This window comes from Aquila chrysaetos, unplaced genomic scaffold (assembly GCF_900496995.4).
Source record: "Aquila chrysaetos chrysaetos unplaced genomic scaffold, bAquChr1.4, whole genome shotgun sequence".
NCBI classification, from domain to species: Eukaryota; Metazoa; Chordata; class Aves; order Accipitriformes; family Accipitridae; genus Aquila; species Aquila chrysaetos.
In genome coordinates this window covers 1-26970 of record NW_024470386.1, presented here as the reverse complement: position 1 = coordinate 26970, position 26970 = coordinate 1, and the positions used below count along the sequence as shown (strand labels likewise).

At 57.3% G+C, this 26970-nt stretch overlaps 1 protein-coding gene, 1 long non-coding RNA gene and 1 other non-coding gene across 3 annotated transcripts; all 3 read right to left on the bottom strand.

Annotated features, from left to right (window-relative positions):
• Positions 1–219: 219 nt before the first annotated feature.
• On the bottom strand, positions 220–25402 carry LOC115338075 (maestro heat-like repeat-containing protein family member 2B). The gene is made up of 6 exons (XM_030006520.1): positions 25333–25402; positions 24293–24399; positions 1881–2026; positions 1470–1632; positions 982–1175; positions 220–361 (listed from the first exon to the last, which is right to left on the bottom strand). The coding sequence occupies exons 1-6, from the start codon at positions 25337–25339 to the stop codon at positions 220–222; spliced, it is 759 nt and encodes a 252-aa protein (XP_029862380.1). The 5' UTR covers positions 25340–25402.
• TRNAN-GUU lies at positions 11183–11256 on the bottom strand. Its single transcript has one exon. It is a non-coding gene; the product is annotated as a tRNA-Asn (tRNA).
• An 8-nt stretch (positions 25403–25410) lies between the features above and the next one.
• LOC115338073 lies at positions 25411–26969 on the bottom strand. Its single transcript, XR_003922320.1, has 3 exons — positions 26921–26969; positions 26242–26578; positions 25411–25455 (listed from the first exon to the last, which is right to left on the bottom strand). It is a non-coding gene; the product is annotated as an uncharacterized LOC115338073 (long non-coding RNA).
• Position 26970: the final 1 nt, after the last annotated feature.

Here is a 26970-nt window from a genome sequence, read left to right as displayed (position 1 = left end):
GACGAGCCCAGAGTGGAGCAGGACGCTGCGCAGGGGTCACAAGCGAGGGACACACAGTTACCCAGGAAGGCCACAGGCCGGGCCTCCCAAATTCACTTGCGCCGATGCAGACACTATTCTTCAGCTCCCAACGGCTTCCCGGGCACACCGGGAGGCTCCCAGCGGCCACTTCCCTGGGCACGGCCCTGCAGGAGTTGGCCAGACGCATCCCTGGGGCTCTTACCTGCTCAGGAGACGCACCCCCTCAGGGTGAGCCAGGGGGTCTTCCAGGCGAGCCCACACTCCCCGATTCACGAGCAGCTGCGTCCCTTTCTGCGCCATGCATTTGCCCAGCACCAACTCTAGAGCTGAAAGGAAAACCCTGGCAACAGAAACAAAACGCAAAATAAACAAACCCAATCAAACAAAACAAGTGCAAATAGCACCACCGCCAGAAACCCCAAGAACTCTCAAATCACAAGCAGGTTAGGGGAAGACTGATCTGCAGCAGAGCTAAATACCCCTGGAAGGATGCTCCACAGCCTTCCAGCCTGCAGCTAACGACACTGGCATTTTCTTCGTGCCCCAGACCCCCCGAAGCAGAAGAAAACCCCACGCCTCTAGACTGACTCCACGCTAGGTATCAACCAAGGCCAACACCTCACCCCTCTTCCCACCAGCCTTTGGCCAAGAACGACACCAGTGCCCGCAAGAGTCACAGCTCCCAGCGGGGGTCCGTTGAGGGAGTGCAATGCTATTGCGCACGCAAGGGTATGCAGGAGGCAAGATGACGGCCGTCCGCAGTATGAGCTGCGTAAGACCTTCCTGCCTGGGAGCTGGAGTTTCTCCATGAAGGAACAGAAGTAAAACCAACCACGACGACCGCTTTCCACATCTAGGAAGTGGGGCAGGCGAAGCCCTCCCTCAGCCCCACAAAGGCACAGGCCTTGGCACGGCGGGGAACTGAAGCCAGCCCCTCCATCTGCCCCTTCGGCTCCTTACCCGCACGGCTTCTCCACGTGCATTTGGCACTCGAGGAACAGTTCTCTCCAGGTGCTCATGAGCAAAAGCAGCCTCTCCCCACCCAGCATTTCTCTGGCCCACCTGAGGAGGCTGGGAAGGAGGTGGGGTAGCAGTTGCCTGAGCTCCTCCGTGCTCCTCAGGGCAAGCACCACCTCGGAGATGGCACGGGTGATCTGCAGAGAAACATGACCAAGAACCACCTGTTCAGGGAAGGCCTTTTCCCACCAGCCTGGTTCCCCCGCCTGCCTGGGGTGGGGGGTCACTGTCCGCAGTTGTCACTTCTGCGACAGCCTTGTGGCTCAGGAGTACCAAACTGGCCTGGCTCCCCACACTCCTTGAGGCCGGCCCAGCACAGCGCCCTGCGCATCTCCGTGGGCACCCGCAAAGGGCACCTGACTCCCTTGCGCCCAAGTGTGAGCTGGCAAGCAGATGCCCAGCTGCAGAAACGTGTCTGCCGTTGAACGTACCGTCAGAGTCTCCACAGCCGTCTGACGGTTGTGCCGCCCACAAGTGGAGGAGTCCGTCCCCAGGCGGTGGTTTCCTGCTCTGTTTAGTTTCTCCACTAAGCACCTCAGGATCCGAATCCCAAGGATGCTTCTCCCCAGGCTCCTCCACAGCTCCACCGTGTCACTGCAAGGGAAGAGACGTTCACACCCTGAGCCCGTATCCTTGCGGTCCTGCGGTGCCCTCAAACCTCCTCACCTGCAATGGGGCTTACAACGCCCCACTCACAGCAGAGACACAAGCACGCAGTCTTGCAACACTCCAGACTGCTCGGGCAGAAAAAAAAGACCTGCTTCTCAAACCGGACCCCCCCAGGGCAAGGAAGCTGCAGGGTCCCTGTTTGACCACAGCGGGGAAGTGGGGAGTGCACGTACCTGTCCATCAGCAGACTCTTCTGGAGGAGACTGCTGGTTACGGGCTCCTGGTGAAAGTGGGTGAGGAGAAACACTGCACGGAGCAGGAAGGGCCTGTGGGTGCTCTGCTGCATGTAGGTGTAAAGGGTGTTCAAGATTTTTGGCACCTGAATGGAAGAAGAGGAGAAAGAAGGGCTCGGTGCATGCTTTACCCCCTCCTGTGGGGCCCAGACACAGTCACTCGGCACATGAGCGCCCCTGACACAGAGTCCAGATCCAGCTCGAAACCTCACGCCTTCCACCCTGCCTGACCCTGGCTCACATCTGGAGCCCAGCGTGCTCTTGGCAATCGTGCGCATGCACGCACACACGCACACGCACGCACACGCTCACACGCACAGCCTCGGTTGCTGCATGTGCCTGGGCCCAACCGTATGAGCAGCTGCGTGCCCTGTGTGCACACCAGTACCCCCAAGTGCTTCTCCACAGGGCTGCTCTCAATCCCTTCATCCCCCAGCCTGTATTGATAGTGGGGGTTGCCTGAACCCAGGTGCAGGACCTTGCACTTGGCCTTGTTGAACCTCACGAGGTTCACCTGGGCCTACTTCTCAAGCTTGTCCAGGTCTCTCTGGATGGGATCCTGTCCCTCAGGTGTGTCAACTGCACCACTCAGCTTGGTGTCATCTGCAAATTTGCTGAGGGTGCAGTCACTCGATCCCTTAGCATAGCTTTAGGGAGGATCTGCTCCATGACCTTCCCAGGCACAGAGGTGAGGCTGACTGGTCCCTAGCTCCCACGGTCCTCCTTTCTACCCTTTTAAAAAATGGGTGCAATGTTTCCCTTTTCCCAGTCACCGGGGACTTCACCTGACTGCCATGACTTTTCCGATATCGTGGAGAATGGCTTGGCAACTACCTCAGCCAATTCCCTCGGGTCTCCGGGATGCATCTTGTCAGGTCCCATGGGCTTCTGCATGTTCAGGTTCCTCAGGTGGTCTCAAACCTGACCTTCTCTTACAGCGTGTCGTGGCTTCAGCCCAGCCGGTAACAAAGCACCACGCAGCCACTCGCTCACTCCTCCCCACCCCGCTCCGCTGGGATGGGGAGGAGAATCAGAAGGGAGAAAAGAAAAAGAAATGGAACATTTTGGGTTGCGCTAAGGACAGTTTACTGGGACAACTCAAAAAGAGAAGTTACAACAACAACAATGGTACTAATAAAAGAATATGCAAAACGAGTGATGCACAGTGCAACGGCTCACCACCTGGAACCTGACACTCTGCCGCTTCCCACACCGAGAGCAGAGAGCTCCCCCCAGCCCGCTCCCCATTTGTATAGTGAGCATGACTGCACATGGTATGGAATAGCTCCTTGGCTAGTTCAGGTCAGCTGCCCTGGCTGTGCCCCCTCCCAGGCTCCTGTGAAAATTAACTCTATCCCAGCTGAACCCAGGACACAGCGGGAGGGACTTTGCTCCCTCAGTCCCTGCCTTGAGGCCCATCCACTCAAGAGGTGCGGGAAGAGAGATTGCCGGTGAAGAAGGAAGCATAACAGTTGTTGAGTACCTCAGCCTTCTCCTCGTCTGCTGTTACCAGTCTGCCAGTTGTGTTCATGAGGCGGTTACCCTTCCTTTGACCTTCCTTTGCTGGCTGACATACCTAGAGAAGCCCTTCTTACAAGTCTTTTTTGGGATGTCCTGGTGGTGTGGGAGCTCCCAGGAACCTTGTGGCTCAGGTTCACATCCTCACCCCTGCACCAGCAGAGCCCCGCTGCCCCACAGCCAACCTGTGCAGACACCACACGGTGCAGGGTGCGTTCAGGGGTGGGGAAGCATCCCCCTGGCATGGTCTGCACAACAGACCGTGGTGCCCAAGAGTCTGAAGACCCCCCCTGCTCCAGGGCCTGGGAATGGGTGAGCCTGGGAAGGGCTGGATGCTCCCCCAGTACAGATGGAGCTGGTCACATTTGAAAGATCAGCCCTCCCCTGGACTGGTCAGGACTGGGGCTGCCTTTTGAGGGTAAGAGCCAGCAGACGGGGTGGGGGAGGCTGTCTCAAGGACATGTGCTAGGCCCAGGGACTGAGTGAGGGACAGCAGCAAACTCACGGGGCTGCTGGGTCATGCTTCCGTCAGTGCCAGCCCCGACACAGGCTGCCAGCCCCCGTTTCGATGTCACTCTTCAGGAGGGACGATGGCAAAAAGGCATGGGGAGTGGGAGGCACCAGTCCTTCTGCAGCCATTTCCCAGGCCTGCTGGAGCACCAGGAACCAAGCACCAGACCAAGAACGTCTGGCTCTGCACTGTGAGCGTGCTTCAGGTTATCCACGGTCTGGCAACAGTTTTGAATGAGCTGAACATTGTCATGTTTTGCGATGCAAACTCTAGCCCAGGTCAGATCCCATGTCACCTTCTCCTGAACATTCTGGTCATTCCTGGGCTCTCCTTGTGCTCCCCACTGGCCCTCAGAGCTGGGTGCGCATCACTGCTGCGAAGCCCCGCTCTGGGGCTCTGTGGAGATGGAAGGTGCTTGAAGGGAATATGGTACATTTCCAAGGAGAGCAGAGGTTCAGTTGTGCCTGAAGGTGACATGAATGACTCTCCAGCCTCTCTTCCTTGTGCCTGCTGGCTCCCCATTTCCTCCTCGGGGATTGTAGAGTGCTTCTTTTCCTTTGGATGCCTGCGTTTAGCACTTTCCTTTGAGTGAGTCCACTGTGGGCCATCTCTCACTGTGTGGGGCTCCAGTCACTGCCCGTCCGAGGCACACGCTATCCATGTTGACCCCTGGGGTCTCCAGGCAGCTCCAGACTCTCTTCCTGAAGGACATCATGCGCGTGTCACATGTGCGACAGCCCAGGCCATGTACCTCAGTGGCTCCGTGACTGCTCACCATCTCCACTGTCACTAGACACCAGTGGGTAAGTCCCAAATCCAAGCTGCAGTCTCTGAAAGGCACCAGCAAGACAATGACTTTTTTGCTCCTGAATCCATGGAGCGACAGGCCCCTTTGGGGAGCATTTGCTCATGCCTGTTCTTGTCGCCAGCTTTGGATGAAGAGCGCAGTCTTCAGGCAGCGCGCTGGGGAGATGCCATTTTATCACGAGGAAGCTATGGGAGATGCAGCTGTGATGCAGTCTTTGAAAGGTTTGTCATCTGAGAGTCAGGTGACACAGAGAAGGTACATTCATCCTTAGCAGTAAAGTCAATCCAAACATTTATGTTCTACAGATAATAATAATAATGACAATGATAAACGAACAAAGCACGTGCCTGCAATAGGATACCATGGGAGCCATTTGTGTAGAGAGAAGTTTGTAACTACCGAAAAATGTCCATTAAAACACTTTTCCTCATGGCATCCTTGAGATCTTGGTTCCTCAAGCTGTAGATGAGGGGGTTCACTGCGGGAGGCACCACCGAGTACAGAACAGCTACCGCCAGATTGAGGGAATGGGAGGAGATGGAGGGGGGCTTCAGGCAGGCAAATGTGGCAGTACTGACATAAAGGGAGACCACGGCCAGGTGAGGCAGGCACGTGGAAAAGGCTTTGTGGCGTCCCTGCTCGGAGGGGATCCTCAGCACAGCCCTGAAGATCTGCGCATAGGACAGCACAATGAAAACAAAACACCCAAAAGCTAAAATAGCACTAAATACAAGAACCTCAAATTCCCTGAGGTATGAGTTGGAGCAGCAGAGCTTGAGGATCTGAGGGATTTCACAGAAGAACTGGTTCACGGCATTGCCTTGGCAGAGTGGCAGTGAAAATGTATTGGCAGTGTGCAGCACGGCATAGAGGAAACCACTGCCCCAGGCAGCTGCTGCCATGTTGGCACAAGCTCTGCTGCCCGGGAGGGTCCCGTAGTGCAGGGGTTTGCAGATGGCAACGTAGCGGTCATAGGCCACGAGGGTGAGAAGAAAATACTCCACTGACATCAAGAAGAGAAAGAAAAAGACCTGAGCAGTGCATCCTGCATAGGAAATATCCCTGGTGTCCCAGAGGGAGTTGGCCATGGATTTGGGGACAGTGGTGGAGATGGAGCCCAGGTCGAGGAGGGAGAGGTTGAGGAGGAAGAAGTACATGGGGGTGTGGAGGTGCTGGTCGCAGGCTACAGCGATGATGATGAGGCCGTTGCCCAGGAGGGCAGCCAGGTAGACGCCCAGGAAGAGCCAGAAGTGCAAGAGCTGCAGCTCCCGCGTGTCTGCAAACTCCAGGAGGAGGAACTGGGTGATGGAGCTGTTGTTGGGCATTTGCTGCCTCTAGGCATCGGGGTCTGTTTAAGAAGGAAAAGACAGTCAGAAGTTTTGAGAGATTTTTCAAGGAAAAAACCCTAAAATCTTCTGACAAAAATGGAGCATCAGCACCTAGTTCCCATTGAAGACATCTCCAGGCAGGTCCTACAGGGTCACTGTCAGAAAAGAAGCTGACCTGCACCCCCACCCAAAGCCCAGAGACCAAGGGCACCACGTACATGTGGAGACACAAGGAGGAATATCGCAGTACTCCCACCAGATGAAGCAAAGTGACAAGGACAGACAGGCATGCAGCGAAGCCTTCTCCTTACCTCCCTGTACTCACCACCTCACAGACAGTGGCACTCCCGGGCAGGTGCTTTTAGCCACGTTGTTGTGTAGCACGTTGGAAGACGCATGCACCTCTCCTTCTGGAGATCCAGCTGCCAAGGAGGTGTCTCATGTCCTGGGCCCCACAGCCTTGGGAGCAGAGGCTCTGCTGAGTGGGAGAGGAGTCCAGAGGATTCCTCAGGAGAAGGTGTCTGCACCGCAGGGGATGACAGGCAGGTGCTTGAATCACCCACCTCCCACGGCGTTTCTGCGAGTAGTTGACTCTCCCTCCCTCTTTGTGTCTCTGCTGCCTGGAGCAGTCCCTGCTGGCATCTGCTTCTCGGTCCCCACGTCTCTGCCGTGTCCTCGCTCACAGACCCCATCCCACCCAGTGCGTGCTCAACTCTGCCCTGCAGATGCCTCAAGCCTGGCATTTGTACTGCACTCCAAGTGAAATCATGAGGGTCCTGGGAGGCCAAAGGACTGTCCCTTCGTGCAGAGTGAGGACAACCCGTCTGTCCACCAGGCCTGATCTCAGCCAGGGACAGCTTGGCCTCATTCAAGTTGCCCACATGCAGCAGCCCACTTACTCCCCGTCTTCTCTGTTGGGCTCCCAGATATGAGAAAGACCTTGATGAAGAGCTGTGTGCTTCCATTCGGATGTCCTAGAGGTGGGGTGTCCTGAAGGGAGACTCAGCTTCTTCCCACCCCATGCACTGCATTGCCCAGAGCCCGCTGGTTAGAAGGGGGATTGGACATCTTCCTGCCATGGAGAAATCTGCATGGCAGGATGCAGAGGGTGAGTGTCTGAGCTGCAGCTGAAAACCCCCAGCCCCAGAGAGTCTCAAAAACCAGAACAGCAGCAGCAATGGGCAATTGGGGACACAAAGGAGACAATACCACAGTGCTTTTGCAAGGGGAGGCAATGCCAGGAAGGGACATAGTGACGCCCAGGAGAGACTACTCTGCTGGAGGTTTGGCTGACAAGGAGCTGACTCATCATCTGAAAAACACTTGACATGAAAAAGCTGTCAGGGAGGTGCTCCCATTGCCCTACAAGACTATTCTGTTAGCAATGTCCTCTCATTCCCTACCCATGTCTCTGCTGCCTGGAGCAGTCCCTGCTGGCATCTGCTTCTCGTTCCCCACGATCCTCTTGCCATGTCCTCGCTCACAGACCCCATCCCACCCAGTGCGTGCTCAACTCTGCCCTGCAGATGCCTCCTGGCAGCAGACACTGCCCAGGGGCATCTCTGTGTGTCCATGTCTGAGGAGCAACTCGGACAAGTCCGAATGAGAGCTGGGGTCTCAGTGCCTTCTCCAGAACAGAGAAATAAATTCCTATTCCCCCACTGCCCGCCCAGACAACCAAGAGGAGAAAACACAAAGCACAGACTCCTTTCCTTTCATTTAACCACCACCTTGGCATTCCTCTTCAAACTGCCCTCAGAGATGTCCTGGGGTGATGTGGAGCTCCGAGCAGCCCTGGCCCACGCAGCACCCTCCCAACAGCAGAAGGACCCTGCCCTGCGGGGGTTGCTCCTTCCACCCACAGCTTCTCCCCAGAGTGCCGTGGGGAGCAGAGCCCGGCACACAGAGCCCTGGGGTGCAGGGACCCTGCTCTGAAGGACAGCCCTGGGCACCCCTGGGTGCACGCCCGGCTTCACACCCCTGCAGACAACCCCGGGAAAAGGGACCTGTGATGATGCCCTGTCGCCCAGAGGGTGCAGCAGGGAAGCCCTGCTCTGCTGCACATCCTTCTCCACGCGAAAGAAACCCTGAGAGCCATCCTGGCAGATCCTATCTGCTCTGGGATGTGCCAGCTCTAGGAGACCCCTCCAGGAAACTCCGGTACATTGCCCTGCAGCCAGAGACTTACTGGGTTATGAGCTGTGATGATGATTCTTCCCCAGTGAGCTCTCGGCATCCTCCCACTCCACACTGCCTGTAACCTCTCTCTTGCTCCTCGCCTCTCCTCTCACTGCCTGCAGGCAGTGCTGCGCTTTGCAGAGGAGCTGCTCCTGGGCAGAGCTGTCTTTGTGCAGCGCTGCTCCTTTGCCACGAGCTCCCCCCCGTCCCAGGAGCCCAGCAGCAGAGGACCAGCCCAAGGCAGCCCTTTCTCTGACCCCTCTGCGCTCCCTCCACGTGTCCCTGGGGCTCCAGGGCTGACAGAGCCTGAAAGGCAGCAGGGTCATCCCTGGGGAGCGTGCTTTGGAGTCCTCAAAAGTAATCACTAATGGTCCCTCTCTCACAGCAGAGAGGGACTGATTCCTGCGGCAGAAATTGTTCTAACAGAGCATGGTTGTCTGCGAGAGGCGTCGATGTTCCCCTCCGGACACCGCCGTTCCTGTCCCGTAACAAAAAGGACACGGCGGGCAGGGAGGGGTTGGCTTCCCCTTTGCAGAGCTGTTGTTCGGCTGAGGCAATGCAGGCATGTCATCCCCAGCTGGAAGAAGCAGGATTCAGCTCCCCCCATGCAGCCCACACAGCCAGAGGAGCTGGGATTCCTCTTGCTTCAATTCCGGGGGGGACAAAAGCATTGCCTGCAGGTGAGCCCCTGCTCTGATTCCCTGGTCTTTGTTCTGTGGGCACTCGGTTGCTCACCCACAGACACTTGCTGATGACTGAGGGGCCAGGGTTCGTCCAAGACGTATGCAAGTGTTTGCAAGCTCTGGTGGAAAATCTCTGAGAATACCCACAGCCTTCCCGAGCCTCAGCTGAGGTCCAGAGCGGGAATGGGGATATCCTTGGCCATCCTGCGTGACACTGGACCTGCACGTTCAGGGCACCTGAATGCACCTTGTCACATATATCTCTGGAGCACATGGAGCTCTTGGGCTGACCAAGCACAGGGGCGCACCAGAAGGAGACCCCGGTGTCTCTCTCTCCACTGCATTGACTAGAGTACCAGTCACGGCAAAGCTAAGACACGTCCACATCCCTGTGCTGAAGACACCTTATTTATTTTCATTTACTTAATGGCATCAAGAAAAAAGCCTCCAGTGCCACGCCAGGTGCCTAGAGCGCCAAATACAACTGCACTCAGCAGGCAAACACAGCACAGGACCTCCAGGGGAGCCGTGCCCTGGTGGAGCTGGTGTGGGGCAGGCACCCAAGGGCCTGCCAAAGGGGTCCGGTGCCTGTCTGCCATCGCCTGAACAGCAACACCACGCCACAGACGCAAGGTCCATCCCTTGGTGGTGCCGCAGGACAAGGAGGCAGGCCACAGCAGGGTGCCCAGCCCTGTGCTTGTGCTCTCCACCCGGGACCGTTCTCCTCTCTCTGAACCTCTCCTCCCATGCCTGATGGCGTGCGGAAGGAAGGTGATGATGGCAATGTCCACAGTCACAGTGGGGATGGACCAAAAGGTGTCCACCTCCAAAGACTTTCTCTGCAGCACCCTCTCCTTGCTGGAGTTTGTCCTACAAGCCCCACAGCCCTGCAGCATTTCTGCAGAGTCACCAAACGCCTCTCTGGACACGGTGTCATTCCCCAGCCGTGTTTCTCTGGCCTTGGAGACAGCAGGGCAGTCTGTGGGCAGCTCAGTTCCTTGTTGCACGAACTTCTGTCAAACACTCTAGCGTGTGAAGCAGCGTGGGGTCCTGGGTCCCTGTTACCGTATCTGCCTGCAAGGAGTCTGTGCCCAGCCCCGGTGCCACGGCTGGGATGCTGCAGCCCAAACGTGCACAGGCAGGAGGAGCTGGAGCCTCACAGCACTGTGAAGGTTTTGGATGAAATTAGATGTGGTGGGACAGCTTGCTCACCTGGGGTGCTGCAAAAGAGGGATAGAGGCTCTGCAGAAGAGAGTGCCAGGGAAGGTGAGCATGGGGCTGGCCCTGTGTGAAGGGGCAGCTCGGATGTGTGGAGCTCTTCCAGGATGGGTTAGCTTCTGTCACTGAGGATTAGAGGAAGCAGGAAGGGTGACATCGTGCTGGCAGTTCTGAACCTCTCCATGAGGGTGAGGAAGCAGGAGAAGTCTTCTGTCAGCAGCCCAATGAAGACTGCAGGTCAATGAGCCAGTTCCTGCTGGGGACTAATTGCCCTGGCATCCATGGACCAGGTCCAACAGGGTGCAAACAGTCTGGAGGATCTCGGGACAACTTCTTCAGACAGCTCCTAGGTGGGCCAGCAAGGGCCCTGGGTGCTTCACCTGGCCCCAGTACTGGCAAACACGGAAGATGTGGTCAGGGATGTGATACTCGGTGTCATCCTTGGCTGCAGTGACCATGAAATGGTGGGGTCCCAGATGCCGGGGGGGTGAGGAGAGCAAGTGGCGGAGCCTTGGGCTCCAGAGGAGAAGACTTTTCCTTAGGCAGGGGACTGATACTGGTGGGGTGTCCCAGGCCCTTGTGCCTGAAGGCAGGAGTCTGGAGAAGAACAAGCAGCAGTGGAGGGGGATCAAGTCAGGTGAAAGGCAGAACATTAAAGCAATTAAGTTTACTAAGAGTAAAGAAATGAGTTTTATGACCATCAAGAAGAATAAGAAGAAATGTTTTAGAGCATGCTACTGTTAGTGTCTTTAGTGAAAGTAGAACTAAGGCAAATTAATGTGCTGGGCTGAGCCCAGGTGGGAGCTAAGCCCTGCTCCCCAAGCTGGGCAGGCAAATCAGAATAAGGGACTGCTGCTATCAGTTTTCTTTCCCTCCTCTGGCTTTGGTGAGGGGACTGAATCGCCTGTGTTTTTTTTTCTAGAGCCATAGGACGCCTTGGGTTGGAAGGGACCTTAAATGTTAGGAGGCTGTGGCATAGGCAGGCGAGAGGGGAGAGCCGTCCCTGGGTGGGCTCGAACCACCAAGCTTTCGGTTAACAGCCGAACGCGCTAACCGATTGCGCCACAGAGACTCCCGAAGGGGGCTCCCTGGGGCTTCCCAACGGCAGGCAGATGTTTGGCCATCGCCAGGGAAGCAGAGCTTCCTCACGCGTAATGGTGACTTGGGAAGAGCAACACCACAACCCTCAATGCCCACCCTTCATCCTTGTCTCCCTGAGCGACGGACCTCCCCTCCCACGGCATTCCTGGTCGCAGTCCTGGCCCATTCCCTGCCCGCTGCAGACCACCCATCTGCAATGCAAAGGCGGGCACCAAATTCACTCCTCCTGGAGCCTTGCACAAGTGCTTGGACCTCAAGAAGCGCAAAGGGGCCTCGGGGAGGTTCTCCCCTCCACAAGATGTGCTTCCTCAACTGGGGTTTTTAGCATGCATGAATGGTGACTGGAGAAACGTGGTCATCCCCTGACAATGAGATGGAAAGCCTGAAGAGCTTCTTAACTTCTCAGTTAGTGATTAGGCGGTGACTGGCAGTGCCTAGGGATGCCAAAGAGGGTGGAGGGAACTCGGCAAGAAGCAAGGCGGTGGTTGAGGGTTTTAGCACATCCTTCCAACCATGTGCGAACCTCGAAATGGGAAGCCGTTGATGTCTGTGGGTGGAGGAGGAATAGGTCTGCCCTGGGAATGTGACTGAAGGACTCTGAACAAAGGAGAGGTTCACCATCATGTGTGCGTGCCTCACCCGGGGAGATGGGGAATGCCCTCTGCTGTGGCGTGACCAGACAGTGCTCAACATGCTCCATGAGCTGACCTGCCTCTCGTCCTCCCCTTCGCTCCCCACACTTGGATGGACCTCAGGAAGCCTTTGGCTTCCTTCTAGGCTGGTGCATTCTTTCAATATCTGCAGTTCAGGAACTCGGCACCAAAGGCCTCGTTAACAGGCAAAGTGCCACAAGAAGCCACATAATAGAATTCTAGAATCACAGAATAGTTTGGCTTGGAAGGGACCTTTCAAGTGTTACCAGAAGTCAGCACTTCAGAAACTCTCTAAGACTCCATTTTGGAGTTTTAGAAAGCAGGCATTCTTCATTGCATCGCTGGGTGCATGGGGGATCGTTCCACCTATCGTGCATACCAATTCTTTCAACAGTTGAGATTATATACAAAATGGACATACATAGTCATGATTTTTCCTGGAAACAACTCACACATTCATCTGAATTCCAGGAACTCATTAGTATATGTAAATGTCCTTGGCGCAGGCGCACTCGAGATCTTTGGTGATCTTCAGGGGTCCTCTGGTGGTCTTTGATAGTCTTCCTCACTTGTCCACTAGTCGACCCTTTTCTAGTGATTCTGCGCGGTTGGACACTTTACATGTTCGATACAACTTATGCTAAAGAATGTTGATTAGTACCTCTACTATCCATCTTTTCTCGCTAGACATTCTTTTGTCACAAACCACATTGACACTCTGCAGCCGTACCCGGGAGAAGGCAGCCATTGTGTCCTGTCCCTCTGACAATGCAGCAGGGAAGCCTTGCTCAGCAGCACGTCTTCCTACAAACTGGACAAACTGTGAGGGTTGTTCTGACAGACGCTTTGGATGTGCCAGGTTTTGGAGACTCCTCCAGGAAACTCACGCATGTGCACTGCCCTGCAGCCGGAGTCTTCCAGAAGTCCTTCTCCCACACTGGGAGCTCAGCTGTCCTCCCACTGACCTCTCTCTGCCTCACTCGTCTCCCCTCGCTACCTGCAGGCAGTGCCTTCAGCCCTGCTGCGCTTCGCAGGGGAGCTGCTCCTGGGCAGAGCCGTCTCTCACAAGCGCTGCCCACTTGCTGGGAGCTCCCTCCGTCCCAGGAGGCCGGCCCAGCTCAGGAGCAGAGGACCAGCCCAGGGCTTCACTTTCTCTGCCTCTTCGGGGCTCCCTGGAGATGTCTCAGCTCCTGAAAGGCAGCGGAGTCACCCTTGGGGAATGGACTTTTTAGCTGACTGCAGTAATCACCAATTGTCCCTCTCTAAAGAGCGGAGAGAGAGCGATTCCAAAAGCATGGTTTGTCCTACCAGAGCGCGGATGTCTATGAGAGGTGTAGATGTTCCCCTCTGGGCACTGATATTCTCGGCCCATGACAAAAAGGACACACAGGCAGTGACAGGGAGGTGTTGGTTCAATGCTCTGGCTGGGCAGGGATTCAGCTGAAGCAATGCAGACATCTCATCCCCAGCTGGAAGCCCTTGGGATGAAGCAGGGTTCAGATCCCCCCATGCATCCCACAGACCCACAGTGTTACGGGATGTCAAGACTGGCCACCGCTTCCAGGCACTGCAGCCAAGGACCCCTCCTACCATGCCCCTGGAGCCCAGACCAGTACCACCAGTACACTCCTGCCTGGCTGCTGGAGCCCAGCCCGGTGCCTGGGCATCTGGAGTCTTTGCCCAGGCTGAGGGATGCAGCTGCCACTTTGCCACTTGCAGCTGCAACTTCTAGCGAAGCTGAGCACGCATCCCAGAGATGCACACACACACACACACAGACACACCCGCGGAGAGGACACTGACACGGCCAGTCACACAGACTGCCACAGACGAGGCGCTGCCGTCAACAGTACCCTCATGGAGGACTCTCATAAAACACAGAGACAGCCATGTCCCCTCCTCCTCTTGGGCTGCCAGAGACAGGAGGTCACTAGTGGCAGGCACACACACAACACACTATACGTTCACAAGCACACGCGTGTTCATGGATCCCCAGAGTACTGCCACAGCCTCTCTGCCCTGCCAGTACCCCTGCCCAGATTCCGGCCCTGCGACCCACCCCACGAGTCGCCTACTTGCTGACTGGTCCGTCTTGGTGCTCCCTGCAAACATGCAGCACTCACACATTTGTGCTGCAGGAACCCCACAGCCACCCAGCACAGACCCTCTGCCCACCTGATAGCCCAGCCAGGGCCCGGCTGCACTGGGACCCACGCCAGTAGCTGGCACCACAAGCCAGGGGTGCCTACACCCCCCCGGTTGACTCCAGTAGCTGGCACCCAGTCCACCCATGCCAACCCCCCCAGTAGCTGGCACATAGTCCTTTCAGTACACATCCACTCAGGATAGAGAGTGACATTGTGCAGAGAGATCGTTAGGAAAAGATTTAATAAGAACATAGAAGAAGACGGGACAGACATCATCTGTGTCCTGCTACCAATCACTTGTCTCCAGCCAGAATCCGGTGTCATCAGGCTGTCCGTCATCTGAAACTTCTTCAACCAGATTAGAGGGGACGAAGCCTCTTGTGCCGTCGGTCAGCTCTCCCACGTACCAACCGTCTTCGTCCACGTCTCCAAAGACGTACACGTATTGTCCAGCAACTAGAGGAAGCTCTAGTTCAGGCCGCTCGTTGGGACCATTGAAAGGATCATAGCTGTATCGAGCTATGAACGCTCGCAGCACCGCCGGTTGTTTTCTCATAGCCTCCAGGAGGATGGACTCCTTGTCTGCAGCCCCGTCAGCCTGGCACGGCCTGGAAATGATACGGTTGGATCTTTCTCTTTCCAGCCCTTCAAGTTCCTGAAGTAGCTGCTGGTGTTGCTCATTTAGCTTCTGATACCAAACCAGCTGGGCTTGAAACAGTTGCAGGGTTTCTTGGTGTTCCCCGTGTGCTTCTGCCTGAGCCCTCGGCAAACACTTGCCTTGCTCTTCTTTCCTCTGGAGCGCTAACTTTGTCTCCTCAAGCTCCTTCCCCAGCTGTTGACTCCTTTCTGCCATTTCTCTCATGGCTTCCAGTTTGCGCTCCAACTCTTCCAGCTGGGTTTGAAGACAGACCTTCATCTGGATGGCAGCATCTCGCTCCGCTGCCACTCGCGCCAGTTGCCCTTTCAGGTCCGCATTTTCAGCTCGAACGTGCTCTGTCAAACCCACCTGCCCACGGAGGCGAGCATTCTCTTCAGCCAGGCGGGTGTTTTCATTGTCACCTCCGAGAGCTGCACCTCTAACTCCTCACCAGTGGGGCTGTGGGCGCTCACATGATCAGAGGCCTCTTCACCTGCAGCCACTTGGGCCTGCAGCTCCTCAGCTGCCTTCTCTGAGAAGTCATGCTGCTTGTCTTGTGCCAGCAAAGCTCCAGCAGGCTCTCCCATTTCTCCACCCCTCTGCTGAGGAAGCGATGCCATGCACAGTTCCCCAGTGGGGCTTTGGATGGGCAGTGGCACTTGAGTATTGATCAGGCACCCATGGTCGCCTGCAGTTGCTGGATCTTTCTTCCAGCCGCGAGGCGAGGGCAGCTAGGTGAGCATTTATCTGCCGCAGCCTCTCTGCCTCCTTGCGCGCTTCTGGAGAGCATTCCTTTTTCAGGAGGCGGTTCTCCATCTCAAGGGCACTCTGTTGCCTCTCCAGGTCTTCGAGAAGGCGCCGCAGGCGGCTGTTCTGCTTCAGGAGCACCAGGTCTTCCCCCTCTGGCACCTGGAGCTGAGCATCTGCCACAGCCTTGCATGTTGTTTGCTGCCCAGCGCTGCGGCTTTCCGGCGGTCTTTCCTGGGGTGCCGCCGGGGCCTGGGGCCCTTCTCTGCCAGAGGAGCAGGAGCTCTGCGTCTCCTGATGGCCCTGGTGCCCAGGAGGGCCTTCGGGCTGGGCCGTGCAGGGGGAGGCGGGCAGCTCGCCCTCGAACCGCTGCAGGATGTATTTGAGGAAGAGTCTCCTCTCCAGCTGCAGCTGGTTCTGGAGGTGGCGGATGCGGGCGGGCTGGTAGCCGTCCGTCTCCCACTGTAGCTTGCTGAGGACGTCCTGGAGCTTGCTTTGGGCCTCCCCGCTGCTCTTGCTGGGCCTCACCATCTCCTCGGCCAGCTGCCGCTGCAGGTCCCGCGTCTGGTGAACGGCGGCAGTACGTGCCTGCCGCAGCAAGCTCCTGTCCCTCGCGGAGCTCAGCCTCCTTCCAGCGCAGCAGCTGGCGGGTCTCTGCCACCCGCTGCCGCTGGTTCAGCTCCTGCAGCCGCCGCACCTCCTGAGCCTGTCGCTGCTCCCACTCAGATCGGAGCCGCTCTGCCAGGAGCTGCCGCTCCCTCTCCAGGGCTGCCTTCAGCTCCCGGGTTTCGGCAGCGAAGCGGCGGCGCAGCTCTTGGGTGCGGAGCCGCTCTTCCTTCAGCTCGGCCTGTCGCGCTTCCCGCTCCCGCCTCTGCTCCTCCTTCTGCGCAAGGCTGCCGGGGGCTTGCGCCGGGCCCCGGCGGGGCAGGGGGTGGCTGCGCGCCGCTGGCCCCCGTCCCGCAACGCCCCGCGCCATGGCGTCAGCTACCAGGCGCTGCTGCCAAAGCTCACCAACGGTTGCGTTCCCTGGGTCTGTGAGGGGCGGCAGCCCCCCGACCCTGTTGCAGCTGCTGCCTCCCTTTCCTGTGCAGAAGCAAAGACAGCGACTGCCACGGCCCGGGTGGCTGAGCGTGGCCTTATATACCTGTCCTGGCCCCTGCTCACAATGAGGGGTGGGGCAGTATGGCCTTTTATGGCATGTCCTGGCCCCTGCTCACAATGAGGGGTGGGGCAGTATGGCCTTTTATGGCATGTCCTGGCCCCTGCTCACAAAGGAGGGCCGCGGCATTTTACGTAAGAAAATGCCAAAAGACAAAGATGTCTTCCGAGACATGAGCAAGAGAACTTGAACGACTGACCTCTTCCGTAGAAGTGGGTTTGCTGCTAGAAGAAACAAGACCAAACCGGCTGAAAGCGGCAAAGTGGCAATAAAATTGTGCAAAGTCAGCTAATAAACATATATTAAGCGTCGTTGCATGGGCGGGGTCGCGTGTACAAATGCTCAAAAGCGAATGGTAACAGGCGCTATCATGGCCAAAGCCAACAGTTTGTGTAAATTGTAAATAGGAACACATGAGTAGTTTTAGGGTTGCGTATAAGGACTCAAGAGCTGTAACACGGGGTCCTCCTCACGCTGCCAGCCGAGAGGCACCTTCATTGCCGGCAAGAAAAAGGGGTTACAACTAGTGTGCACTTCTGCTGCCTTCTTTCCGGTACCGGCACACGAACTAGAAGAGAAGAAAAAAATGCAAACAAATCCACTTTGGGAACATCTCTGAAGTCCCAACCCTGCAGCAGAGAGCCTGGGAGATCTGAGATCCCTCCCTCTGCTCTGCATTTTGGGATTGGGGGTGAAATCACCCCCGTCAGAGGCGTTGTTTTGATGTTCTTTACAGCCTAAAGCACCCCACGGAGCAGGGGCTACACCAGGACACCTCAGGAGGGATCACGCTCCTCTGGAGCAAAAGCTTCGGTGTTCCTAGGACTCTGAGGAGGCACGGCATGCCGATAGCTCCCTTTGTTCAGGGAACTGGTCAAATGACCTGTCTCCATTTCCCTGATGGTGTCTGAGATGCCTGGCTCGTGTGCACACTCTGTGGATGCTGAAATGCCTTGAGCAACCTGGTCTGATGTCAGAGCTGACCCTGCCTTGAGCCCTAGGTTGCACTAGGGGCCTCTGAAGCTTCCCCCACCCTGGATTGTCCCATGAGGCTATGACTTAGATGCCATCTATTTTGAGAAGCAGGTACATATTTAGATGTCTTCACCTCCCGCTGAATCCCTTTTCCTAAGGAACACTGCGGGAGCTTGCAACACAAGCTCCTGGAAGTGGCTGGGAGGGCCTGGCTGGGGGTCTGTAGCTGAGCCTCCTGCCCAGAAGGAAACGATCACCCTCCCTGCGATCAGGTTGGCTGCAACGCTCCAGAGTGAAAGCTGAAGGCCTCCAAAGATGGAAATCACGGACACCCTCTGAGGGTCCAGCAGGTTTCTAGGGTGTCTTGGGACCACTTCTTCACACAGGTGCCAGGTAGGCCAACAAAGGTGATGCTCACCTGACTCTGGTCCTTGCAGAAGAGGGAGTGCTGATCAGGGTGTGAGAGCCTGAATTGTTACCTCGAGCTATCTGTCTCAAAGATTGTTTGTTGTGAGAGACTGGACTGTCACCTCAAGCCATTCATCTCAAGGATTGTTTGCTGTGACGAGCCACTTATCCCAGAGATGGCTTGTTTAAGCAGGGCACTCCTCTGTCCATCAGGACGATTATCAGGCCACTGAGGCATCCAGGGGAGGAGACAGGCCGGAGCCGGTGAAGCATGCAGGAACGTGGAGACTATCACTGTCGTGGAAACTGCAGTCTTTGAGATAAGGTACTGGTTTCTGGTGTTGATCACGCGAAGGCTGTGTGATAGGTGAAACCTGCAGCGCGTGAAGAGTGCATGAACAGTATGTATGCGCGTGCATCAGACTATGTCCTACAAAAAAACCATGGAGACAAGCCGTGGTGTGCACCCCTCACCGAAGAATTGAAGACTGAGGACCAACGGGATGCCGCTGGATCCATGGTGGTGTGACGGTCTGACAATTATAGTCAATGTCTCAAACATTCGTTAAAGAACTTTGGTGGAGAAAACGGCCTCTGCAAAAATGCTGGAGTTTTGTGAACAGGACAACGTGGCCGGAGGAGAGGGCCCCAACGGAGGGTGGGACCGCACTTCTCCAAAGCCGCAGTTCCTTATCTTAAGTGACCAGGAGAAGGAGCACAGCATATGTGCCTGGAGGAGGAGGCCCCACGGAAGATGGGACTGTGCTTCTATCTTAAGCGGTCATGCCAGCAGAAGAAGAGAGGCAACTCCGCAATGAACCCCCCCACAAAGCTCACCGACCGATTCCAGAGAACCCCGGCAACGGGAACTGCACATGTCAAAACCATCGACTAACACACTATAAAAGAAGGGAGAACGAGTTCTCAGTGCGCGCCCTCCGGAACTGGATCTCTACGCTGGCTGGACCAACGCTGCACCCAGGACTGGTGAAACCCTTCTCTTCTCTCTTTCTTTCTTTCTTTCTCTCATTCTCTCTCTCCCTCTTTTCCTTCTCTCTTTTCCACAGTCCCTACACCTCATCCTTTTAAACATAAACCGTTGACCAAGTCTGAGACTAGGAGTGAGTGGATCTAGCCGCCCCTGGGCTCCTCTTTGAGAAGGAGTCCAGAAAGCAAGGGGGTCTGCTCTGAACCTCGTGACTCAATGGGAGAGCTCTCCTTCCGATACATTTCAGGTTCCTTTCTTCATTTCTTTTTCTACACCTCCCTTCTCTTTCAACAGCGGCTTAATGACATGTTGCAAGGTTCATATTGATAAGTTCACTTCTACTTGGGCAAGGTTAGCTAGGCTGAATAAATGTTGATTGTTGTTTGAACTCCCCTGGTGTCGTTTCACCTTCATTCTGACAAAGGAAATCCACGAACCCGAGTCGCTCCAACTTTGGGACGCGACAGGTGGTGACTAGTCTTGCAACTCTATCCCGACTGCTTGCTTGATTTCTGCCTTTTCTTCCAGTCTATCCTAGCGCTACTGTTTTCTACTTTTGATAATTAAAGCTCTTTTGGGTTATACAGCGTTTGACCTGCTTGCGTCTTAATCTTGCTCTTGGGATCATATCGACACCTTCCCCGACATTGGATCGGGACACAGGGGTGGAAAAAGCATTGTCAGCCTTGGCTGTAGTGACCATGAAACAGCGGGTGAAGATTCTTGCCTCTTCAGGGGACTTTTGGTGGGAATCCCATGGGCAACAGCACTCAGGGGCACCAGACCTCAGTACAGCTGGTCTTTCAGGCCTAGGGCCACCTCTGCCCTCCACCGAGGCACCCGGAATAACCCCCTTGGAAGAGCTCTACATGTCTGCGGTGGGGATGTCGGATCCCTCGGCACTGCAGGTGCCTAAAGGAAACTCCTGGCCCCAGCACCAGGCCTGGTCGCCGGCGCAGCCCACCTTCTTCTCACAGGGGTCAGCATGGCACGGCAAGGCCCCAGGACCCCACGGGGAGACCCCTGCTCTGGGGTCTGTCCTGGCACGACTCCATTGTCCCCAGCCCAGGAAGATCTGAGAGGGGCCCCACAGCTGGCAGCCCTCAGCCTCCGTGTCACCCCACACGTCGTCTCACCAGCCGCCGGGGTGCTATTAGGGAAAGAACAGATACACTCCCCTTTCGGTGTCTTTGATGAGCTTTAATTAACTCCGTGGTGCTGGCTGGGGCCAGGTATTGCGGAGGGATTCCTCTGGTGCCTGCCTCACTCGGAGGTCCCCGTCGTCCTGCCGCCCCGAGAGATCTGGAGCAACAAGACAGGCAGCGCCGTGGGGACCTGGTCCCGGCCAGGCGCTCCCCTGGGCACCCCGCTCCAGGGACCCGTTCGCCAGGGATCTTCCCACAAAAAAAGACATCCCGAGCAGCAGTATCTCAGTGAAAGCCCTCTGAGCCCTTCCTTCCCCATCTCCTGCCTTACCTCAGCAAAGAAAGCTGTAGCTGTCACCCGCAGTTTAACTGAGCAGGAAACCAGCCACGGCAAGAGGTTCTTCACCAGACAGGGGGAGACGAGCCCAGCGTGGAGCAGGACGCTGCGCAGGGGTCACAAGCGAGGGACACACAGTTACCCAGGAAGGCCACAGGCCGGGCCTCCCAAATTCACTTGCGCCGATGCAGGCACTATTCTTCAGCTCCCGACGGCTTCCCGGGCACGCCGGGAGGCTCCCAGCGGCCATGTCCCTGGGCACGGCCCTGCAGGAGTTGGCCAGACGCATCCCTGGGGCTCTTACCTGCTCAGGAGAACGCACCCCCTCAGGGTGAGCCAGGGGGTTCTTCCAGGCGAGCCCACACTCCCCGATTCATGAGCAGCTGCGTCCATTTCTGCGCCATGCATTTGCCCAGCACCAACTCTAGAGCTGAAAGGAAAACCCTGGCAACAGAAACAAAACGCAAAATAAACAAACCCAATCAAACAAAACAAGTGCAAATAGCACCACCGCCAGAAACCCCAAGAACTCTCAAATCACAAGCAGGTTAGGGGAAGACTGATCTGCAGCAGAGCTAAATACCCCTGGAAGGATGCTCCACAGCCTTCCAGACTGCAGCTAACGACACTGGCATTTTCTTCGTGCCCCAGACCCCCCCGAAGCAGAAGAAAAACCCACGCCTCTAGACTGACTCCACGCTAGGTATCAACCAAGGCCAACACCTCACCCCTCTTCCCACCAGCCTTTGGCCAAGAACGACACCAGTGCCCGCAAGAGTCACAGCTCCCAGCGGGGGTCCGTTGAGGGAGTGCAATGCTATTGCGCACGCAAGGGGTATGCAGGAGGCAAGATGACGGCCGTCCGCAGTATGAGCTGCGTAAGACCTTCCTGCCTGGGAGCTGGAGTTTCTCCATGAAGGAACAGAAGTAAAACCAACCACGACGACCGCTTTCCACATCTAGGAAGTGGGGCAGGCGAAGCCCTCCCTCAGCCCCACAAAGGCACAGGCCTTGGCACGGCGGGGAACTGAAGCCAGCCCCTCCATCTGCCCCTTCGGCTCCTTACCTGCACGGCTTCTCCACTTGCATGTGGCACTCGAGGAACAGTTCTCTCCAGGTGCTCATGAGCAAAAGCAGCCTCTCCCCACCCAGCATTTCACTGGCCCACCTGAGGAGGCTGGGAAGGAGGTGGGGAAGCAGTTGCCTGAGCTCCTCCGTGCTCCTCAGGGCAAGCACCACCTCGGAGATGGCACGGGTGATCTGCAGAGAAACATGACCAAGAACCACCTGTTCAGGGAAGGCCTTTTCCCACCAGCCTGGTTCCCCCGCCTGCCTGGGGTGGGGGGTCACTGTCCGCAGTTGTCACTTCTGCGACAGCCTTGTGGCTCAGGAGTACCAAACTGGCCTGGCTCCCCACACTCCTTGAGGCCGGCCCAGCACAGCGCCCTGCGCATCTCCGTGGGCACCCGCAAAGGGCACCTGACTCCCTTGCGCCCAGGTGTGAGTTGGCAAGCAGATGCCCAGCTGCAGAAACGTGTCTGCCGTTGAACGTACCGTCAGAGTCTCCACAGCCGTCTGACGGTTGTGCCGCCCACAAGTGGAGGAGTCCGTCCCCAGGCGGTGGTTTCCTGCTCTGTTTAGTTTCTGCACTAAGCACCTCAGGATCCCAATCCCAAGGATGCTTCTCCCCAGGCTCCTCCACAGCTCCACCGTGTCACTGCAAGGGAAGAGACGTTCACCCCTGAGCCCGTATCCTTGCGGTCCTGCGGTGCCCTCAAACCTCCTCACCTGCAATGGGGCTTACAACGCCCCACTCACAGCAGAGACACAAGCACGCAGTCTTGCAACACTCCAGACTGCTCGGGCAGAAAAAAAAGACCTGCTTCTCAACCGGACCCCCCCCCTGGGCAAGGAAGCTGCAGGGTCCCTGTTTGACTACAGCGGGGAAGTGGGGAGTGCACGTACCTGTCCATCAGCAGACTCTTCTGGAGGAGACTGCTGGTTACGGGCTCCTGGTGAAAGTGGGTGAGGAGAAACACTGCACGGAGCAGGAAGGGCCTTGGGTGCTCTGCTGCATGCAGGGTGTAAAGGGTTTCAAGATTTTTGGCACCTGAATGGAAGAAGAGGAGAAAGAAGGCTCGGTGCATGCTTTACCCCCTCCTGTGGGGCCCAGACACAGTCACTCGGCACTATGAGCGCCCCTGACACAGAGTCCAGATCCAGCTCGAAACCTCACGCCTTCCACCCTGCCTGACCCTGGCTCACATCTGGAGCCCAGTGTGCTCTTGGCAATCGTGCGCATGCACGCACGCACACGCACACGCTCACACGCACAGCCTCGGTTGCTGCATGTGCCTGGCCCAACCGTATGAGCAGCTGCGTGCCCTGTGTGCACCCCAGAGGACACGGACCCATTTCATGCTCATGCGCTTGGCTAACTCTCCCATGCGTCTGTAGCGATGCAAGGCCCGAACAAATACGCTCTTCAAGACCCTGAAGATGCCTTGCAGGGCCTCTGCAAGGGCACGTGTCTCCTTCAGGAGGAACCCATTCTCCAGGGACGCTTTTCCTTGCCTCTACCCTCCTGAGACTGAGTTAGTCTGCACTGCTTGAGCCACTGGTGGCCCTAGAGCCCAAGTGGAGCGCAGCAGAGCGTGAGCGGAGGAGAACAGGGGCCTTGAAATGGGCAGGCACAGCACGAGGCCGGAGGCTCCCAGGCTACAGATGGGCAGCAACCAGTGGCTGAAGGAAGGGCACCTCACAGGCTGGGTAACACCACAGTCGGGGAAAGCAATGAGAGCAACGAACAACTACCCAACCTGTGGAAAACCTAGCATGCCCAGCAAAGCTCAGAGTAGATGGAATTGGGGCCCAGTGAAGAAAGAGAAGGGTGAGGTGGGTCCCAGGGCAGGGAGGACTGACAGTGACCCCAGAGGAAGGGGGAGGAATGGCAAGGTTTGGTGCCTCCCAGTGCCTCACTCATGGGAAGGACCCGGACCAGTGGCAGACTTTGGACAAGAAGTGCCCATAGCCTTGTCACCAGCTGGAGCAGGCGCCAGCAGCGGGTGCTAATGCACGACATCGGACCATCGGTAGCCCCTTGGCTCGGCACCACAGGCGGCCATTTCTTGAGCCCATGCCAACTGCACAGGGTTGTAGTGCAACAGCCAACAGGAGAAAAGACAAAGTCTAATGGAAAAAAAAGCTCTCCTTTACCTCCTGGACTATTTCCTTTCTGCATTCCCCCAGGAAGATGAACACCCCACTTCCACACTACTCTTGCATGTGGGGGCATGACGTGCAGCAAGCTGTCCAGGATGGCAGTCAGAAAGTCCACAGCCTGCGCTGCAGGGATGCATCTGCAAACAAGCCTGGAGAGGAGAAGTCAGGAACAGGAGAGCCCGCGTCACAGCTCTGCCCCAGCGATTCCGAAAGGAAAGGCAACTTGACGGGACTGTTAGTTCAGCAGTCATGCAGGGGCCAGTCTCTTGACCCTCCTGCTGTGCCTACACTGCTGTTTTACATCTGGTGCAGCTAAGCGATTTGGAAGAGCGTCTTACCCCCTTGTTGTTTGCTTATATACCAAATTGGTATTCTGACAAGAGCACTCACACGTGTGTGCCAACGCACACATCAGGGTGTCTGCTCCAGCGTGCCTGAAGGACGGTCTTGTCTCAAAGCCTCCTGCTACTTGCTAACAACAGCTGTCCTGGACAGCTCGCTCTGGAGACAGAGACTCTGGAGGGGAGCAGGGAGACGTGCAGGAGCCCAGGAGCTGGGCCCCCACCCCCACTGCTTTGGGGCCAGTTACCTTTGTTATTTTGGTACGGGTCTTCACCAAAGTCTCGGTGTCCGGGCTGTTCAGCTCCTCACAAAGGCACCGGATCTCACCTGCCTGCGGCACCTTCATGCTCTTGGCTGGAACAACAGCAGGAGAGAAGAGGAGTCACGTCTACAGAAAGCCAAGCTCTGGCCCCAGATACCAATAAAGGAGAACCCACGTGGTGGCAGGGAAGGCCACAGGGAAAGCCAGGGCCCTCCTGAGCTTGGGGCAGCGGGATTTCCTGAGCCCGAGAAATGGCTGACAAATCCCGGGCTGGAAAGAGCCCTCTTCCTCCTTAAACCATTTGCCGGGGCTTCAGGGTTCAGCAGCCTCTGCTCCTAGCAGCTGCGTCCCCTATTCCCACACAGGCCACCATCGTCTCTGGGAGGCAGGAAACCTCCCTGTGACTTCCTCAGCACAGGCAGACCCTGCTGCCTGAAGAGGAAAGGGTGCAAACGCAACCCTTGGCAGCACGCTCTGGGCCCGCAGCTCAGATCCCTCCTCCCTGCCCAGTTTGCTCTGGGCAGCAAACTGGTTTCCTCTCTTGTGCTCAACAGGAGATTTCTTCCCTGCCAGGGATGACTTTGGAGACTGCCTGGGTAGCTGCCTGTCTCTCCAGGCTGAAGGCAGGGAGCGAGGGGGAAGGCAGCCTCTGCAACGTCGGGGACCTCATCCGAGCGAGGTTGTCTGACCAGCCTCTGTCTCTCCTGGAACGTGGAGAGGGACAGACGTGGAGGGGGACAGTCCCCAGCATTGGTGACAATGTCCTGCTCTCAGACAGCAGTGAGGGATGGCCCTGACCGCCCAACCTCACGCACGCCCCCGGGGAGGTGGGACTCAGCAACACTCTCTCGGGGATCCTTCCTGCCCTGAGACGGGCAGGGAGGCAGAGGGCTAACAGGGTGGGGGCACAAAACCAGCCGAGCACGTTGCCATCCCCCTTCCCTCCACGGGACCCCGGTGGCGCCAGGCCAGGAAGGGAGGGAGGATCGGGCTGAGCAAGGCTGGGAAGCGCCTGCTCTCCTCACCGTGCATTTGGAGAAGGTAGCCAAGGCAGACCCATGCCCTCTGGCGGCACGTGGCCAGGCAGTCGCCGGTCAGAGACCCAGCAGTCCCACCAGGGAGCCCAACTGCTTGCAGGGACATCCTCTCTGCAGGGACAGCAGCAGGAAAAAGGTTGCAGGCAGCCCCAGCGCCCGCTCGCCTCTGCTGCCCAGCCTGCTCCCTGCGCAGCGACCAGGCAGAAGGGCAGGCGGAAGGGCTGCCCCGTAATCCCAGGGACCCAAAACCCAGCCCCCAGCCGGGCAGGGCTCCTTTCCAGGGCCACGAATGGTGGGCATGGGGCACCAGGGCACGCGGAGGGTCCCTACTCACCACGAGCTCACATCGCTCCTTGCAAGCGCCCAGCACGTGGGTGCAAACCCGCAGGGCTCTCTCCCGCTCCCATGCTTTGGCTGAGGTGAGCCAGCACTTCAGGACCTGGGGCAGGGTGCATCTCTCTCGCAACAGGAATCTTTCTCTCCCCGAGATCCCTCTCCCTCTCCCTTCTTCTCTGGCCCCTTCCTGGCGCATCCCCCGCCCCACCAAGCACCGGCCCTGCAGCCTTCACCGCCTCGCGCCCTGCAGCTGCCTCTGCCCCGCGTCAGGTCTTGCTTCCCTGCTGGCGTCTCCCCGCTCTGGCCTTCCCCCCAGGGCTGCTCTCGCCCAGCTCAGGGCTGGCTCTTGGCTTTCCCTCCACCAGGGCCCACTTCGCTGCCTGTCCTGAGGCTGCAGTGGCCGGGCGCTCCTGTCCCCCAGCCCCGGCCAGATGCACAGCCCCACAGCAAGGAGCCAAAGCCCCATTTGTCTGGAGGAAAGGTATCCACCTCCTATCACCCACTAAGGTCTCGAGTCCTCTGCCCTGGCAACGCTTGCCCCGTTGCCCCGTGGCTACTCACGTGGACCACGTCGTCAAAGCAGGCAGAGGTCGCCTCAGCCTCCAGAAGGGTTTCTATCAGGTGGCCCAGATCTTCCATGCCTCTCCTGTGCAGAAGCTAAAAGCAGCAAAGGAGAGCTGAGGTTATGCATCATGGGGGCTGCCAGGGCGTGCTGAGGTGGGGTCCTGACCCAGAGGTGGGCAGGCACTGGCCGGTGGGTACCTCCATGTTCACGGCCGCCCTCACGCTCTTCCTTCCCTTTTTCATCCGCTCCTTGGAAGGATGGGACAAAACACTCTGGCAGCACACTGCCAGCAGGTTGCGATTTTCCTTCCTGCTCAGAGGCGGCCTCAGCTTGCTGGCCAGAGGAAAAAGGAAGACAAAACAGAAAGGGGATTTCCTAGCCCTCTCCAGGGTGGCTTAAACCACAACTGGCTCCCTCCTCATCGAGGGCCCCAAAGCCAACACCCCCAGCCTGTGCCAGTGAGCACTGCCTTCAGCTCCAGCAATTCCCACCTCCTCCCAGGCAGCAGGCAACCCCCCCCCACCAGGTTAAGGAACCCCTGGGGCTCCCTTCTTCTGGGAGACACCTGGAATGGGGAACAGCCTCCCGCTCCACAGCCCCAGCAGCTCCTGGCCCCGTGCTCAAGCTGGGCTGGGCCACACTGGGAGTGCCCAGAGCCTGGGGAACAGACCTCACCTCAACTCCTCCAGGGCCTGAAACACTCCATACACCAGGGAGTCCCAGGG